This window comes from Desmodus rotundus, chromosome 2 (genome assembly GCF_022682495.2).
Source record: "Desmodus rotundus isolate HL8 chromosome 2, HLdesRot8A.1, whole genome shotgun sequence".
In the NCBI taxonomy this organism is placed as follows: domain Eukaryota; kingdom Metazoa; phylum Chordata; class Mammalia; order Chiroptera; family Phyllostomidae; genus Desmodus; species Desmodus rotundus.
The window spans coordinates 183,123,784-183,143,535 of NC_071388.1; the positions used below are offsets into that span (position 1 = coordinate 183,123,784).

At 37.6% G+C, this 19,752-nt stretch overlaps 1 protein-coding gene across 1 annotated transcript in view; it reads left to right on the top strand.

Annotated features, from left to right (window-relative positions):
- Window positions 1–18,014, top strand: part of CYP20A1 (cytochrome P450 family 20 subfamily A member 1) — a 62,847-nt gene extending 44,833 nt beyond the window's left edge. Inside the window, exons 10-13 of the mRNA XM_024563971.4 lie at window positions 1,923–2,034; window positions 7,164–7,228; window positions 16,058–16,147; window positions 16,278–18,014. Coding sequence (XP_024419739.2) covers window positions 1,923–2,034; window positions 7,164–7,228; window positions 16,058–16,147; window positions 16,278–16,428 — 418 coding nt within the window. The 3' untranslated portion in view covers window positions 16,429–18,014. The remainder of the gene's footprint in view (window positions 1–1,922; window positions 2,035–7,163; window positions 7,229–16,057; window positions 16,148–16,277) is intronic.
- Window positions 18,015–19,752: the final 1,738 nt, after the last annotated feature.

Below are 19,752 nucleotides of genomic sequence, written 5' to 3' on the forward strand. Positions count from 1 at the left end.
CTCCTATTTTATTTCTTATTACTCTTGCCTGTTCATGCCCTTGGATTCAGCTATACTGAAATTCTTTTCTTTCTTCAAACACTCTTTTATATCTTCTGACTTTTGCATACTGTTTCTTTGTCTAGATTCTCTTTTCCTCCCTTGTTTTCTGCAGGTGTCAGTCTAAGTGTTTATTTTTCTGCATAGTTCTTTCTCTAGTTAGGTGCTCCTTCCATGTGTTCCCTACTAGTTCCCTGAACTTTCCTTATCATAACAGTTACTGTGCTTTGGTAATTGTTCATCCTTGATGTTCTTGCTTTTCTCCCTTCCCCGGTCAACTAGACTTTGACTTCCTTTGAGGGCATCTATCTTGTTTATTGCTGTAGCTGAGTATCTAACACAGTGCTCCTAATGTAGTACACACCCAATAAATATTTGTTCAGTGAGTAAAGGAAGGATGTTTCCTCTTTGGTTTTTGTTGTTTTTAGATATTATAAACAATCAGCATTCCTATGCTTACATCTTTGCTAACATTTCTGCTGTATTTTGCCATGTATAATGCACTCTTTTGGCTGAATTTTTTAGGGAAAAATAAGGATGAGCATTATACGTGGGTATGATTACATACCATGGGTATAATAATGGATATAATAATCCTGTGTATAATGTGCACAAAACATGGGTGTGTATTATACATGGGAGCACATTATATACACCAAAATACAGTAATTGTTCCTATTAATAAATGATAAGGTTATTATTTAAGGATATACGCAATAGTATAATTCCTCATTTTTTTAATCTGTAAAATTAAAATAGTAAGATCTATGAGGTTCTTTTAAGGATTAAAAAAGATACTGCATAGAAACTAACAGAACTGGCTCAAGGCAAGATTTCAATACATTTTAGTTTTATTCTTCTCATTGAGATGCACACTTAATATTCTTATACTGTAAATTGCCAAATTACCCTTCAGAAAGATTATACCAATTTATACTTTTACCAATCAACTATGAATGTCTTTTTCCCCATTTTTAAAAAATATTTTTTTAATTTAATTTTAGAAAGGGGAAGGGAGGGAAAAAGAGAGGGAGAGAAACGTCCACCTGTGGTTGCCTGTCAAGCGCCCCCTACTGGGCACCTGGCCCACAACCTGGGCATGTGCCCTGACTGGGAATCAAACCAGCAACCCTTTGCTTTGCAGGCTGGAGTTCCATCCACTGAGCCACACCAGGCAGGGCTTTTCCCCCATTTTTTATTAGTATTGTCTGTTGTCATTCTTTTTCATCTTTCCTGATCTGGCAAGTAAAAACAATGCTTTGGTTGGCAATCTTTCCATTGTTAGTGAGGTTGAGTATCATTTCATATGTTCGTAGGCCATTTGTATTATTTTGTTAATTGCTTTTTTCTCTGTCCATATATCTATTGGGGTGTTTGATTATTTTAATTATAGATTTTTAAAGAGCTTTGCTAAATTAAAGATATATTTACTGGAAATATTTTTACTAGTTATTTTTGAATTTTATATATAATGGTCGCAAAATATATTTTTAAAAATTCTATAATCAGATTATCTGTAGTTTTCTTTATGTTTTTGATCATTCTGTCAATGTTTATATAATTTTTGATTAGAAGAGTCCTTTATTAAAAATTTTACTAAATCCCATATTAAAAATAAAGGACTTTTCTACTCAAAAATTATAAAACTGTTGTTTTGAGTTATCTTCTGGTACTTTTAAGGATGTTTTTGTTTGTTTAAATATTTACCCACCTGGACTTAATATACTTCTAATATAGAACATATCTTCAAACAAGAAAGAATTATCATGTGACTATTTCAAATTAGGAAGGCTATGAAAGTTGTTGAATGACATTTTGCAATGTATGTACCTTTCCAACTGCTTCTCCCAAAGTAAATCTTCAAATAAAATTTTTTTAAACAGATATTGTCGGCAGGTGCTTTGTGAAACTGTTCGAACTGCCAAACTGACTCCGGTTTCTGCCCGGCTTCAAGTAATTGAAGGAAAGATTGACAAATTTATTATTCCCAGAGAGGTAGGAAACATTTAATATACTTAACTCATTCAGTTATTTTCTTCAACTCATTTAGTCTGTATTTTTAAATTTTATTATTTAAAGTGTCCAATAATTGCTACCTATTATTAAACCAAAGACACAATCATTTTATTTTATTTTACTTTATTTTATTTTTATTTTTAAATATATTTTATTGATTATGCTATTAGAGTTGTCCCATTTTATACTCCCCTTTATTCCCCTCTACTCTGTACCGCCCTCCCACCAGCATTTCCCCCCTTAGTTCATGTCCATGGTTCGTACATATAAGTTCTTTGGCTTCTCCATTTCCCATACTATTCTTAACCTTGCCGTGTCTATTTTGTACCTACCCGTTATGCTTCTTATTCCCTTTACCTTTTCCCTACTTCTTTCCCCTCTCTCTCCCTGCTGATAACCCTCCATGTGATCTCTATTTCTGTGATTTTGTTCCTGTTCTAGTTTTTGGTATTTTTAGGTTTGTGTGTTGCTAGTTGTGAGTTTGTTGTCATTTTACTGTTCATAGTTTTGATCTTCTTCTTTTTCTTAGATAAGTCCCTTTAACATTTCCTATAATAAGGGCTTGGTGATGATGAACTCCTTTAACGTGACCTTATCTGGAAAGCACTTTACCTGCCCTTCCATTCTAAATGATAGCTTTGCTGGATAGAGTAATCTTGGATGTAGTTCCTTGCCTTTCATCACTTTGAATACTTCTTTCTAGCCCCTTCTTGCCTGCAAGGTTTCTTTTGAGAAATCAGCTGATAGTTTTATGGGAACTCCTTGTAGGCAACTGTCTCCTTTTCTCTTGCTGCTTTTAAGATTTTCTCCTTATCTTTAATCTTGGGTATGTAATTATGGTGTGCTTTGGTGTATTCCTCCTTGGGTCCAACTTCTTTGGGACTCTCTGAGCTTCCTGGACTTGCTGGAAGTCTGTTTCCTTTGCCAGATTAGGGAAGTTCTCCTTCCTTATGTTTTCAAATAAGTTTTCAATTTCTTGCTCTTCCTCTTCTTCTGGCACCCCTATGATTTGGATGTTGTAATATTTAAAGTTGTCCTGGAGGTTCCTAAGCCTCTCCTCGTTTTTTTTAATTCTTTCTTCATTCTCTGCCAGCTGAATGTTTATTTCTTCTTTCTGTTCCAAATCTTGATTTGAGTCCTGGTTTCCTTCCTGTCACTGTTGGTTCCCTGTATATTTTCCTTTATTTCACTTTTCATAGCCTTCACTTTTTCCTCTATTTTGCAACCATACTCAACCTTTTATGTGAACATCCTGATTACCAGTTTTTGAACTCTGCATCTGATATGTTGGGCATCTCTTTGTCGCTTAGTTGTATTTTTTCTAGAGCTTTGATCTGTTCTTTCATTTGGGCCATATTTTTTTGTATGGGCACACCTGTTATGTAGTAAGGGGTGGAGCCTTAGGTATTTGCCAGGGCGGGGCAACCCATGAGAATGTGCTATGGTCCTGTATGTGGGGGAGGGGTCCAAGAGGGAACAATGCTGCTTGCTCAGCTTTCCACTGCCTTTCAGTCACTTCCCCAGCTACCCAGAAGCAAATTGGGCCCTTCTGGTGCTCATTCCTGGGTGGGTAGTTTTGTGTATGTTCTAGGACCCTGTGGGTCTCTCCAGTGAACTCTCCTCTGAGGCTGGGAGTTTCTCCTGCTGCCTCAACCCCCACAAATATTTTTCACTCAATGGTTTCCCCGCACTGGAACCCTGGGTTGCATGGTCTGTCTCATTCCCTAGTTGTTCCTCTCAGTTTATCTGCACACAAATGTGGGACTACCCGCTCCACCAGCCACAGCCTTGCCCACTCTGCCAGCTGCCCCCTTGCCCGCCCTCATCCTACAGCCGCAGCCTTGTGGTGAGGCCTCTCCACCCCAGCTGCCTGTCTCCATCCCTCCTACAAGTCTGGGCGAGTGTTTCTTCTTTAAATCCTTGATTGTCGGACTTCCATATAGGTATATTTTTTGGCAGTTCTGGTTATTTTTTGTTTTAAATTTGTTGTTGTCCTTCTTTTGGTTGTGTGAGGAGGCAAAGGAAGACACAATTATTTTAAATGACAAAATAATATATGAGGTCTGTCCAAAAGTATCCAGCCATGTAATATGAAAAATAAGAGACATTTATTGAAGAAGATACAAGAAACATTGTACATAGGACAATGATGCCTCAGTCCCCTTCAGAGTAGGCACCTTGGGACCTCACACAGTTCTCCCAATCTCCATCACCTGCCCTGTTGTATTTTCCTGAATCTCACTGGTGGTCTGAAGTCTCTTCCCCTTTCAAAGGTGATTTAGTTTTGGGAAAACCAGAAGTTGCAAGGCACCAGATCTGGGGTGTTGTGGGGCTGAGTCACCGGGGTGATCTCATGTTTCTCAAAAAAACTCTGCACAAGACATGATACATGTGCAGGTGTGTTTTCATGATGAAGCTGCCAATCTCCAGTTGCCTACAGTTGCGGCCTTCTGAATCATCCAAATAGTTTCCTTGGAGGAATGTTCAAGCTTAATGCAAAATTTGATGCAGATTTGTTTCTCTACTTGCTCAATTATTTTGAATGTGATTGCCACACAGTACACGTGCTCACTCATTAGCGTCTGCTGCCCCCACTGACTAGTACAGTGAAGTCATTCATCACTGTTCATTCATACACATTCCAGTCCACTCTCCTTGGCTGCCAGGTTACATCAGTGTTGCACAAACCATTCTTGTTACCATATTTTGCCATGTATAATGTGCACCCATGTTTTTGGCCCAAACTTTCAAGAAAAAAATCTTTCATTTTAATTTTTTAATTCAATTATTTATTTATTTATATTTAGAAACAAAACCAATTATTTTATTCCAGGGTATTATTTTGCATGTGGATATCATTATTGCTTTCTAGAGTTACACTTTTAACACATAAGCCTAAATAAAAGAATTATAAATATTTATATAGATATGGAATTAATACTATCCATGTATAATGTGCATTCTTATTTTTCCCTCAAAAATTTGGGCAAAAAAGTGCACGTAATACACGGCAAAATACGGTATATTAACAGCGGCTGGACTTTTTCCAGACATACTTCTTATGCTTGTTTTAATGTTCAATATAAAGGAAAGCTTCCTTTCCCATGGGTAATGCTCTTAATAATTTCATGTGGCACTGGCTGGTGTGGCTTAGTGGATTGAGTGCTGGCCTGTAAACCAAAACATCACAGGTTCGATTCCTGGTCAGGGCACATGCCTGAGTTGTGGCGCAGGTCCCCAGTTGGTCCTTCAAGAGGCAACCAATTGATGTATCTCTTTCACCCATTGATATTTTTCTCCCTTTCTTTCTCCCTCCTTTCCCATTTCTCTAAAATAAATAAATAAAATCTTTAAAAAAATAGTTCAGTGTGTATTCTTATAGATCTTTTTGTGTGTATATTACTTTGTGTTTCTATTTGCATGTATGTATTTTTAAAACTGAATATGTAGGTGAAGATTACTCTTTATATATTATTCTTTAATTTTCTTCTTTTATTGAGTATATCATGGCTACTAGTACGACTGGCACTTGATACAGATCCAACTTACTATTTTTAATGGATGCATAGTATTCCATGTGTTGGCGTTGGCGTTGGCGAGAACGGCACCAGGTGTTAGACTGGTGGGGTCAGACTGGACCTTGGTGCGGCAACCTCCGTAGTTGAGTTCTGGCTAGGAAAGAATTCAGAGCTAAGACTCAAAGTATAAGAGAAGGTTTATTTAGAAAGTCACAGAGATAGAAGTGTTTCACAGAAGGTTATGGAGGCAAAAGAAGGGTCTTTGGAGCTTAGGAGAGGGGAAGATAAAGGTAATGTGCCTGGGTGGGGTGAGGGGTGGGAAGGCTCATGGTTTCTCCTGGGAGAGAGAGTGGGTTGGATCCCCTCCTAAGGGCTTTTAAGGGTGGAGATTTTAGGGGAGGTATCAGCTTTCCAGATATGTCCTTTCAGGGTTGTGGTCTCCATGATTGGTTGGCACCAAGGCAGGGGGTCATTAGTCAATGCAGCTGGTCCTGAGGTCAGCTGTGGGGTAACTTGTCTGGTTTTGCTGCTTTTGGGGGGCCTGGTGCTGAAACACAACTGAGACCTACATGTATTTGCTGCAGGTCAGAACCTCCTAGTCCTGAGGCTTACTGCTCACAGGCTGCTCTCCAGCCCTCTCGTTCCCCCTCTAAAGGAGTCTAACCTGCATGACTAGCACCATGCTACGGGAGAAAAGGTCAGGGGAGGGTCTGAACTTAATGACCAGTGATATGCTAGGGGAGGAAAGGTCAGTTTCTGGGTACCAGGGGCTTTCCACCTGGGTGACCTTCTGCACCTGGCCTATCGTTCTTGCTCTGCTCGTGTCTGTCTAACTGCCTTCCACACGTGTACCATAATTATTTAAGCAGTCCTCAAAAATGGAAATTAGATTGATGTTTTTTATTACAAATTATATACTTGTACTGGTATTGGATAGGGCCTTAGAAATGGAGTTTTTGGGTCAAAGTGCCTATATATGTTAAATTTAAATTGCCATCTGAAAACCATTTTTTATTTTTATCAGTAATGTGTGAGAAAAGTTTTTCTCTTCATAGCCTGACCACCTCTAGCTTTATGAATCTTACATATTTTGTGAATTTTATATAAAATTGTCTTATGATTTTAATTTGCAATTCCTTAATCATTAGAGAAATTGAGCAGCTTTTTGTATATGTATTAACAGTTTGTATTTCTTCTTTTGTGAATTATCTGCTTATAACTCACTATTCTTTCCAGTGACCTTATAGGTCTTTTTACGCATATGTCAGTTACATGGCAAATATTTTTTCTTGGTATTATTTACTCTTACTGGTGTTTATGGTATGTTTCGTTTGTTTTGACTGGATGTCGTTTTTAAAATTTTTGTATAGTTTAGTCTGCTATTACTTTATGGCTTTTGTGACATGCTTACGGATGCCTTCCCCACTATAAGATTACCAAAATAATAGCCTCTGTATTCTTTTATTATTTTATATTTTTATTTTGTATTTATTATTTTTATTAAATGAGCATTTAGGATGAGCTGGCTTTTGGGGAGTCATTTGGTTTCTCTGAGGCCTTCACTAACTAGAGTGTTTTTTTTTCTTGCAGACCCTTGTTCTTTATGCTCTTGGCGTGGTACTTCAGGACCCTAGTACTTGGCCATCACCATACAAGTATGAAATATCTGTCACTGTCTTTGTGATTATTGATTTTTGTGTGTTTTATGTTTTGCATTCTTTTTCTAAGTATTGAGGAGAAAGTTTAATATGTGTCAATGATACATTTGTATCTTCCGTTTATATCTTCTCCTCACTGCTCTTCTTATGAATCTGCTGTCTGCTACTCTTTGTCTCTCCTATTACTGCTTCTATCCTAAGATCTATTTAACTACCTGATCTCTACAACTACTTATTAATTTCAATGGAATTTTGGAATTCTTTTTTTTTTCATTAGGTAGATATCGCTTATATAGTTTCTTTGTTTTCCTACTATTGGTTTCAATTATTAAGTGCTTTAATCAAATTCAGACAATAGGTTTTGTGTATATAAGTGTTAAGTGTGAGAATGGCAAGGAGGGCAAAAATTGAAGAACAGAGCTGCTTTTGTTTGCCTCCTAGGTAAGCAGCTAGTAAAATCTTAGGGAAAGGGATTAAGATGTACTGCCCTGGAAGAAGGTTATGCATTGAGTTGATTAAGGGTAAAACAGCTATGTGTAATGCAGCAGGGCAGGGCTGGTGGCATGGTTGAGGTACTAGAAACCTATTTCTGGAGGATAAGGATGGGACATATTAAGTGTGCCTGTCATTTTAGTTTTTAATATTGTAATATTAAAGGAAGTCTATTCATAAATGCAATAGCAATCCTTAAAATATGCTATAAGTAAATATTGAGTAAATTAATATTCCGAGTAGCTTTTATAGCAAAAATAAAGATATGCATTTGTGGATCAGAAAATCTGGTTGCAAACTGAAACATCTGAAAAGAATGTATGTTAAAATGTGGAAATCATTTTTAGGAATCAAATGTAATCACATTTAGAAAGTGTTCGTAATCATGTTGTATGACACGGAAAAGCTTTCTGAAGTTAGGTACCCCCTTCCCCATCCCTGTTGGAAGGTCTAGAGATTCATTCTCATCAGCACCTTGAGATGATCCTGAGAGACAATTCACACTAACAAAAATGGACATAGGACTGAGGTAGACCTTGTGGAGACAACTAGTTACAGTTTAAATATATTTGTCACACAGAGGAGAATGAAGACATTGACTTTTACTAAACTTAATGCTCCTGAGGGCAATGTAGATATTGCATAACTTTTTTTGGCTGAGTAGTATTCTCTTGTATGGATATACCAGAGTTTGTTCAACCTTTCACCCACTGAAGGGCATGTGGGTTGTTTCTAGGATTTTACTATTAGGAATGAAATTTCTATGATTATTCATGTGCAGACTTTGTGTGAACACAGGGTCTCATTTCTTTGGGAAAAATGCCCAAGAGTAAAATTGTTGGGTTACATAATTAGCACATGTTTAGTTTTGCTGGAGACTGATAGGCTATTTTTCAGAGATTCTCATCAGTTACATTTGAGACATTCAATTTCTCTGCAGCCTCAATAACATTAACTATTATCACTATTTTTTAAAATTTTAGTTCCTATATGTATGTGGTGACATTTTATTGTGGTTTTTATAAGTTTTCTTTTTGAGTAAATAACTGACATTAACTTATTTTCCCTATAGACATTTGTCTAGATATGATTTATTTACAAAAATGCATTGAAATACATTATTACTGTTACAATATTGGCATTATTTCAGAGCATAAAACCCTGGGTCAAATTCTATGATTTAAAGGGATACAAATGTAAATATTACTCTATACCAAATGAAGACATATCAACTTTAAAAAACCAAACTAGCCCTGGCTGGTGTGGCTCAGTGGGTTGAACACCAGCCTGTGAACCAAAGGGTCACTGGTTCAGTTCCCAGTCAGGGCACATGCCTGGATTGTGGACCAGGTTGCCGGTGGGGGGCGCATGAGAGGCAACCACTCATTGATGTTTCTCTCCATCTGTTTCTCCCTTCCTCCCCACTGTCTAAAAATAATAAATAAAATCTTTAAAAGAAAGAAACTAACTAAAAATTCTGAACTGAAAAGAATGAAGGCAAACATCAAAAACCTTAGTATGGACTGGGACAAGGTGATGACATAGCAGACTCCTGAATCTCTTCCCACAGACACACTGAATGTACAGCTATGCATGAGCAATTCCTTCTTAGAGAAATCCAGGAAGTAGCTGAGTGACTTCTACACAGTGGGCGAATGAGAAAATACCCTCATTGAAATAAGTAGGAAAGGCTAAAACAAACCCTTGCCAGAAATCCCACCCTACCACAGTGCCATACAACTAGCAACCTTCAATTCCCAGCTTTTTCCTGAGGAGAAGGGTTTGGACTATACATTTAGTGCCCAAACTTTGAAGACCCTCACCTCTAAGAGATGGGCTCCCAAAACACCTGGCTCTGAAAGCCATCTGGGCTTGTGTGCGAGTGCCAGAGGACTGTAGCAAACAGAGCAGCAGTTCTTAGTGAAGGCACGATGAAAGCACTTACCGAGCTGTCCCCCAGGGTTCAGTGCAGAGAGAAAAGGTGAAAACATCCATCTCCCAGCCTTTCTTTCCCTCGAAGAAGGTTGACTGCATACTTTACAAGCTGCTGTCTGAGAGTCCAGCTTCTAATTAGCACACATCTAATTACTGGCTGTGATCCTCTCCTGAACTCGAAGGAGCCAGTGGGCAGCTTCTTCCTCTGGCCCACTCCAACAGCAAAACTGAGTTGCCAGCATCTCCTTTGTGTGCACATCTAGTTCCCCAGCTTTTACAGCTGCCATCTGAGGGTCATGCCCCAAATCACCTAGCTCTGATGCCATTGTGTTCATGAATCTCACCGGACTATTGCAAACAAAGAAGCAGAGTTAACAAGCACACAGGTACTTGCAAGTGTCTCGCCCCCAAGGTTCCTGCAGAGAGGGAACAGGCGAAAATGGCCATCTCCCCAGTTTTCCTCTGGAAGAGATTGGACTGCATACCTCACAAGCTGCTGGCTGAGGGTCTGGCCTCTAATCACTACACATCTAGGTGCTAACTATGATCTTCCTTCATGCTTGAAATAGCTGGTGGACACGTCTGCTGCCTTCTTGCTCCAACAATAAAGCCAACTTGCCAATATCTCCCAAGAAGGAGCTTGTCCACACATCTAGCAGTTCAGCTTTTATGGATAGGCCTCCATTACTAGCTAGTTAACCAGTGGGACTTGGTATTCACAAGTCCCACAAGACCATAGCAAACAAAGAAGCCATTTTTAAATGGGCACAGGCGCGTCCCTGCGGCTATACCCTGGGTCCCACACAGAGAAAACAGACAAAAATTCCTAAATCCGTTTCTCCTTGGAAGAAGTTTGACTACATACTTTCTCAGCTGCTGCCTGATGGTCCAGAATGAGTCTGCATCTAGGTGCTGACTGTGGCCCTCTCCTTTTAGACACAGGCAGGACTCGGCATACCCTCAGCTACTGGGAGCTCCTACAAAATGAAGACAGCAACTTCAATAATCACAGATGTATGACAGGCAATCAGGAGCTCAGGCTGCACTAAATAATTAGATTTATCTCCTTCACAAGACTTCTGTCAAGACTGGAAGAGGTGGCTCTTTTATTTAATGTGAAGAAGTCAACACAGAAAGCCATCCAAAATGAAGAAACAAGGGAATATGTTCCAAACAAAAGAGCAAGATAAATCCTCCGAAACTGATCTTAAGGAAATGGATATAAGTGATTTACACAATAGAGAATTCAATATAACAATCATAAGGATGCTCACAGAGGTCAGCGGAGCAATCCATGAACAAAGTGAGAATTTCAACAAAGAGATAGAGAATATTAAAAAATACCAAACAGTTTGCTTTCTCTGATGACTGGTGACATTGAGCATCTTTTGATATGTCTACTGGCCATCTGTATGTCCTGTTTGGAGAAATGTCTATTCAGGTCCACTGACCATTTTTTAAATTGGATTATTTGGGGGGCTTTGGGGGGAGGTGTTATATTGTATGAATTCTTTGTAAACTTTGGATATTAACCCTTTATCAGATGTATCATTGGTGAATATCTTCTTCCATTCACTATGTTGTCTTTTTGTTCTTTTGATGGTTTTCCTTCGCTTTCAAAAACTTTTTAGTTTGATGTAGTCTCATTTGTTTGTTTTTTCTTTTTTCTCTTACCCAAGGAGATATTTCAGAAAAAAATATTGCTAAGAGAAATTTCAGAGATTTTGCTGACTATGTTTTCTTCTAGGAGTATTATGGTTTTGAGTCTTTCATTTGTCTTTAATGTATGGTATAAGAAGGTGATCTAGTTTCATTTTCTTGCATGTATCTGTCCAATTTACCCAACACCATTTATTCAATAGAATATCTTTACCCCATTGCATGTTCTTGCCTCCTTTGTCAAATATTAATTGACCATATAGGTGTGGGTTTATTTCTGGGCTCTCTCTTCTGTTCCATTGAGCAATATGTCTAATTTTTTATGCCAGTACCATGCTTTTTCGATTACAGTGGCCTTGTAGTATAGTTTGATATCAGGCATTGTGATCCCTCCTAGTTTGTTCTTCTTTTTCAAGATTGCTGAGGCAATTTGGGGTTGTTTTGGGTTCCATATAAATTTTTGAAATATTTGTTCTAGATCTGTGAAATATGTCATTGGTATTTTAATAGGGATTGTGTTGAATCTGTAGATTGCTTTAGATAGTATGGACATTTTAATGATGTTAATTCTTCCAATCCATGTACGCAGTATATACTTCCATTTATTTGTATCTTCCTCTTCATTCTTTTTGAGTCCTTTTTCATTTTGTTGCTCTGTCTGGGAGTTTTTTTCTACCTTGTCCCTTAGCTTGCTGATTCCATCATCTACCTCATCTAGCCTGCTTTTAATTCCTTCTAATGTACCCTTCATTTCAGATATTACATTCTTCATTTCCTCCTGGCTCTTATAGATCATTTCTATGTCCTTTTTCATGATGGTGTAGTTCTGAGTCAGTTCCTTGTAGTTTTCACTGAGCTCCTTGAACATCCTCATAGCCATTATTTTTGAGTTCAATGTCTGATAGTTTTCTTGCCTCAATTTCATTTAGCACTCTTTCTGGGGATTCCTCCTTCCTTTTTGATTGGGAGTTGTTTCTTTGTCTCCCCATTTTAGGTGACTCTTTTTTTTTTCTTTCTTTTTTTTAAAAATTTTTTATTGTTATTCAATTACAGTTGTGTGCCTTTTCTCCCCATTAGGTGACTCTTATTTGTTTCTGCATAGTAGATCAATATGCCTTAACTTCTTGTCTTCGTGGTGTGACCTTCTGTGGTGGGAGACTTGCAGGACTCGGTGATGCAGACTCCTTGATCTCCTTAGCTGGACGCCCTTAGAATGTCCCTTATGCCATTTCTATGGTCTCTAGTTTTAATTGGGTTTGGTTGTTGTTGGGCTGTTCATTGGTGGTTCTTCCTTCTGGCTGGCTGACTGAGAATCACACCGCCCACCACATCTTGAATGCTGTTGTATAGGTGCTGCTAGAACAAAACCAAACAACCCAGGAAACAAACCCACACCCGCAAAAATAACCCCCACCCACAATCACACTATTAACAGCAAATGAGCAAATTCTAATAAAGGTGTAAAAAGATTAAGACTATTATAAGAAAGGAAAAATGGATATGACATGACTAACAAAGAAAAACGATTTTGAGGAAATATAATAAGAGTAGGGAATAGAAATAAGGCAAAGAAGGAAAGAAAATAAAAAGTAAGAAAAGGGAAGAGTATAGTATGAGGTTTAAACAAAAATTTAGAAAATATGTAGTGCAAAAACCAGGAACCAAATTGGAGCCACCTCAGTAATATCAACAACAAATGAGCAAAGATTAATATAGGTGGAATGGGAGTAAGAAGGAAAAAAGGAAGAAAGAAAAGCTTACGAGATGTCTAGAGGAAAGAAAAGTGATTTTGAGAGGATAGAGGGAGAAGAAATATTAAGAGTAAGGAATGAAAACAGGCTAAGACAGGAAAAAATTAAAATTTAAAACAAAAAATAAAAAGAAAGGGCAGAAGGAAGGCAAAATGGATTTGGAGACTGGAATGATAAAATTTGAGATTTGAAATACAAAAATAGTGAAGATCTAGAAATAAAATTAAAGAAGTGCAACAACAACCACCATATCCACAACCAAGAAGCAAAGATTGATAAAGGTGGAGAGAGAATAAGGGTATTTGAAAACTGGGATAAAGAATATGAGATGACTAATGACAAGAAAAATTAAGGCTGGAGTGAGGAGAAATAGTAAGTGCAGAATAGAAACAATTTGTAGCAAGAGAAAAAATTTAAATCAAAAATAAGAAGAGGAAGGAAGAAGGTAAAATAGAGTAAGAGAAGGGAGGAAGAATATATGAGATTTGAATTAAAGTAAAACATAAAATCTTGTGAAATAATAGGCACAAACTTGAAGGAAAAGGAATGTTAAAAAGCTATGCAGGAGAGAAAATAATGCAAATAAAGAAGACCGTGGTGGAATTCATCTCAGTAGAATCCAGTGTTTACCATTGTCTTCTCTTTCTGGATCCACCTCTGTTAATGTCAGATGGTGTCCCAGTCTGGCCCTAGGCATCCTTCAGATTCCACAGTCTGTGGTTGTGTCCTTCAGATTTGGTTGGTTACCACTGTTCTGCCTTGTCAGCATTCCTTCATTTAATGACCCAAGAGGACTACCAGTACCTCCTCCACTTGCCTCCAGAGAGGGCCTCAGGTGCGATCAGGCGGGTGGGAACCCTGAGTCACCCCTGGGGCACCCTGTTCAGTCTTCAGGGAAGATGGTGGGAGTGTTCCCCTGTTCTCTTGCCACAATCTTGGTCTGTCCCAGATTCTTTCCAATAACATATGGTTTCTGGTGAATTAGCTGTCCATTTCCTGTGAGGGACCAATCTGTGTAAAAAGGGCTTCTCTTTCCTGCTTGAGGCTGGCAGCAGCTCTGTCTAGGTGCAGAGGCTGGGTGGGGCCCTGAACACCCCTTGTTGCACCTGTCTCTAATCTCTGCTCTGTGGTTTCAGTGGATCAGGGCCCAAGGAACAGCTCTTAGTGTCCGGTAAAAAGGGCCCTTTCAGAGCTTTTTCTTCTTTCCCCTTTGGAAATGCACCCAGCAGGGGCCTCCTGGGCCTGGCCTCACTGATCTGTAGAGCCTATAATCCCACAGGTGGCTGTTGAGTTTGCCTGTCTGTGAGGGGACCTGCCTGACTGCAGACAATCTCAGGCGTTCAGCTCCTGGCCTTCCATTCCCCAGCCTGTTCCTCACCCACAGGAGACTTGGGCCCAGACTCTCCCCTCTGTACAGTCACCTGCACACGAGCCATGCTGGGTTGGGTCCCACAGTCCCTCCAGCGTGACTCTATGACTCTATCCCTCTGAGTTTTTTGTTTTCAGAGCCCTGTGCACACACACCTGCATGTAATCTCCGGGTCCCTGCCGAGTCTCAAGTCTTCCGTCAGCTACTCTTTTAAAACAGTTCCTGTGTGGCCCCCCATGCCGCAGCACCTATCCCTGGGGAACCTGTTCTCCATGTGCTCCCCCTTCCCCCAAATCACAAAGTCTCTCTCAGTCAGTGTTGGCCACAGCCTGCCAGAGCCTCCGACAGTTTCAGGTAAGGCTTCTCTCTGGATCTCTCCCGGCTGGCACTGGGAAGAGTCCCACAGCAATAGTATAATACAGGGTGGTGGCAGGGTGCTCTTCTCGCTCCCTCCAGTGATTCTCAGCTTTGGGTGAGCCTGCTCCCGCTGTGCTGTTTTTGCATCCAGCACCTCCTCGGCCACTCTGCCCCCAGAGCTCATGGCTCCTGAGCCAATCTGCAGCTGCCCTGAACCTGCGCAGCCAAAAGAGCTGGGTTCCACAGTGGCAGGGGTAGTTGCTCTGCTAGAAAAGCCAGGGCCTCCTGCTCACAAGTGCCCTGCAGGCGGCCAAGCTAATGCCCGCTCATGCACATTCCCTGGACTCTTGTCCACGTACACACTCACACTTGCTCTCACTCACCCTCTGCTGGTTCTTCAAGTTGATTGCTCTGTGATTTAGCTGTAAGACCAGTCCAGGTCTGAGAGCAAGTGGATGGTGCTTCCAGCTACTCTGTAGCCATCTTGGATCCCCTTGTATTTTATTTCTGATTTCATTTATTAGGGTCCTCTCTCTTCTTTTCTTGATGAGTCTGGTTAAATGTTTATCAATTTTGTTTATCTTTTCAAAGAAACATTTGTCTTGAAGATGAAATTTTATGCTCCATAGTGGGTGGTTTGTTTTGTTTTAATATATCCATTTTTTCCTGCAATTTTTTACAGAACGAAATTCTGTACAATAAAAAATTTTGTTTCTTCATTTCTGTCACTTATTAGCAGATCTGGATGTAATGTAATTGATGAGTATAATTTTAAGTCAGGTGTCTTCAATTTTAGGAAATAAATTTAATTGATGAGGCAATGTAGAATGCCATGCATATTGATCAGATGGTCTCATGTAACTGATATTTTGAATAGTCTTAAATTTAAATATTTATTACGTGATTTTGTATGATTTATCTTTATATCTCATATAACAATGTAAAAACTTAAAATTTTTTTTTCATTGCTAGTTGCAGAGAAATGTATTTTGCATCTATTAGTTAGAATAATTAAATAAGCAGAAAGAGACTATATATGTTGAATAGTTTGGAAACATATAATGGGTAAAATTTAAATGTAATGCGACAGCAGTTTCTATTTTCAGTAGATTTTAAACTTTATTGCATTCCTGTGTTCTTACAGTGTAAATAAGTAAATTGCCAGTGGAGCTCTATTGTGATTAGCCCTGAAACTTCTTTTTCTCATAAATTAAATCTACTGAGGTGACTTTTTAAAAAATTAAATACCAGTCTTCTTTTTAGGTTTGATCCAGATCGATTTGATGATGAGTCGATAAGGAAAACTTTCTCCTTGCTTGGATTCTCAGGCACACAGGAATGCCCAGAGTTGAGGTGAGATGATAGAGTAAAGTGAAGGGAAGGTGTCAGACTTTTCTAATAAAGTTAATGAGAAATGAGCAGTCTGTATAATTTAAGTGTGATTGTTAATCTTTAGTAACTAGTCAACTCTCTTCCTGACTAGGTTTGCATATATGGTGACCACAGTACTGCTGAGTGTATTGGTGAGGAGACTGCGCCTACTTCCTGTGGACGGACAAGTTATTGAAACTAAGTATGAACTGGTAACATCCGCCAAAGAAGAAGCGTGGATCACTGTCTCAAAGAGAGATTAAAATGTTATACATTTAACTTCGTTGAGGAAAATGGCCATTTAGGAAATCTATACTGAATCCTTTTACAAACCAAACTGTGTAATGTTAACACATATTAGTACTTTATTAAATAAATTTGGACTTTTGTATATTAGATTTTCTTAATGCATGATGTACATTTGTCTTATCTCTTTCTATGCCATCCTTTGTATATACTTTTCTTAGTTTATCTCTAAAATTAATATTCTTGAAAAGAAATTATTTTACAGAATTTGGAGAACATGGTTTTCTTAGTGTTCATAAAAAACAAAAGCCTATTCATTTTCATACTTCCAATAAATCACCTTAAAGTGAGGGAAAAATGATTTTTCATAATTGTATTTCTTGGATTAATATTTTTATTCTCTGAGTATAAATTAATTTGTGTCTAATCATTGCTCTTGGGTTACATAATTCATTGGGTAGCCTGTCTTGTATTTGCTATTTTTATGCCTCCCCAGACAATAGGGTTCATTTCATGAATTGTACAAGTTTTATCATGTTGAAATGTTCCAATCATTTGGAAAATAATACAGTTGGTTTTTAATACCAAAGTGAGAAAATAAAATTGAGGCTTGTTGGTTCTTCTGTTTTGCTGCAAATCTTATTAGCACTAAATTATTCCACTAATTCTCATTGTGGAAAAAAGAGAATTCCTAAATTTATTTATTATTTCATGTAGTTAACATAAGGAATTTATTATTTTTTAAAATATTTTACTTATTTTTAGAGAGAGGGGAAGGGAGGGAGAAAAAGATGGAGAGAAACATCAATGTATGGTTGACTCTACCCCCTACTGGGGACCTGGCCCAGAACCCAGGCATGTGCCCTCACTGGGAATCAAACCGGTGACCCTTTGGTTCTCAGGCTGGCACTCAATCCACTGAGCCACACCGGCCAGGGCTGAATTTATTATTAAGAAATGAGAGAGCACTAACCAAAACAACAACAAGAAAAAAAGCCCAAATTAAAAAGAAAACAAAGATGGGTGAAAATAATGGCAAAATATTTGACAGAAAGGTTTAATAACCTTACTATGTATAAAGAGCTCATACAAATTGGTAAGAAAACATACAATTGATAAATGAATAAAAGACGTGAATAGCAGCTTTTACAGGAGGACATAAGTAGTAAACTTTTAGAAAAATGGTTAATCTCACTAGTAAGCAAAAAAATATTGGAGCTATTTCAAAATATTCTAAGTATCTTATAACATTCATACTTTAGTGCTGATAAGTTTTGTATTGAATACTTTTCTATTGAAGTGCTGTATTTTAGTTCACTTTTTTTGGTTGTGCTGTTCTTAAAGACTTCTTCTTTAAAAACACATTTCTTAAAGACTACAGGTGAAGGACATACGCCAAGTACAGGTAAAGAGGAAAGGGAGAAAAATGAGAAATGTTGCAAGTGAGCTTATTTTTGAAACTGCTGAATGTAATTTGTAAATTTAATTTCAAGAATGTACCCTAGTTCTTAATTATTCTTTTATGATGTGTTTGTGGTTAACGAGCTAACATTTTTGACCTAGTTATGAGTGTTTAACTTAGAATTTAATTAGATGAAGGCTTTATTTTTGACAAAAATATTTAACTTATGGAATAATTTATATTCAGAAACGTTAAGTCAAATGTATTCATAGTTCCTAGCATTGTGTTGTTTCTAAAAAAGTATGTTTCAAAATAAATTGTTAAATATATTCCCACGCACATATCATTTTCTCTGGTTTTGTGGATGTAGCCCATCTTCCTTTGTTATCCAAGTGCCTTAATTGGTTTGGGAATTGGCAGCAAAAGTTGAGAGTAGGCAATTGATACGTAAACCAAGTGTCAGTAAAATCAGGTGAGTTCAGTGGAATTTCACAGTACCTGAGACCTTGTCCGCAGTCATCAAGGCAGAAACAGGCAGCCGAGCCAGAGTTGGCACATTGCCAACAAGTGAGGCCGTCCGTGTATAGTTCTACAGTGATTGGAATTGAGGAAAACAGAGGCTGGAAGAATCATCTCAATAAACACATTTTATTCATAGTTACATGACTAACTTAAAACATTAAAAGATCATCTTCAAAAAGATTTAAAAAATAAAATACTATTAATTATGTATAAACTAAGTTGTTCATTCCCTGTTATTCTTACTTGGCCCTGCCCTTTGTGTTTATCAAATGACTGATATTTTAGTAGTCGCGGTGTCACTGATGGTTTCTAGCATAACTCCAGCAGGGCTCTTAAGTTTTGTAGCTTTTGGGGTTTTTTAAAAACTATTTGTTCACTGATTGTGATGTGCATTCTTTTTGATAGTTAGTTCAGCAGTTTATTGTTAAAAACATCAGCACAACACATTTTTATGGAATGAAAAGGCTTTTCCACACAGGCTCACAAAACTCAAGACCAAATTAATTCTATACATGTGTTTGGGAAAAATGAAAACCTCATATGGTGTTTATTTGGCCCACAAATGTGCAGTTTCATTTATATATATATATATATAGATGCTATTTTATTTATAGATCCTATGTCAAAATGTTTTCTTTATCTTAAGATAGTTTATATTTTAAAAACAAACATTCTGTTTTTTATTATGAAAATTATATAGGTTTGTTGTAGAAAAATCTAGAAAATAATAGAAATACAAAAGTAGCAAACTCAGTCAATGATAGTCCCACTAACTTCAAGTAGTGGGAAAGTTAAGTTTTGAGATAAATCCTTCTACTCTCTTTTGTATCCACATATTTCTATAGACACACTATATATACTGTTCTCTTCATTTAGTATATTATGAACAATAGCATTTTCTACAACTGGAACATTAGTATTCTTCTCACGCAGAAAGTAAGCACAGATTTTTGGCATTCTTTTCTCTCTTTCCCTTCACAGCTATTCTTTTTATTCTTTTCAACTTTAAAAATATCCTTATTTCTCCATCTGTGCTTATAAAAGTTATATATTTGTACATCTAAGTTGCTGAAGTTATAGAACAATGTAAAATGAACAATTAAAAAAAGAAATTACTATCCTAAAGAAAATCTTCTGTATCATTAATTTCAAATTGAGATGGCATTTCAACTTTTAAGAGGAAATCTTAATCATCTTTTTTATTGTTTCTGGATTCTGGGGCAAACAGATTAAGATTCTTCCCTGAAGACATCTTTATTTTTTTCCTCCAGATCCATTAAAAGCACTGTTAACCTATAAAACTTTTCCCCATGTGATTATATTGACAGATTGAAAACCACTTAAAAACACAATTCTACCATGTGTAAGACTGAGGACATGACCAGTAGCATCAAGGAGTGGTGTAGCAGCTGTGAGA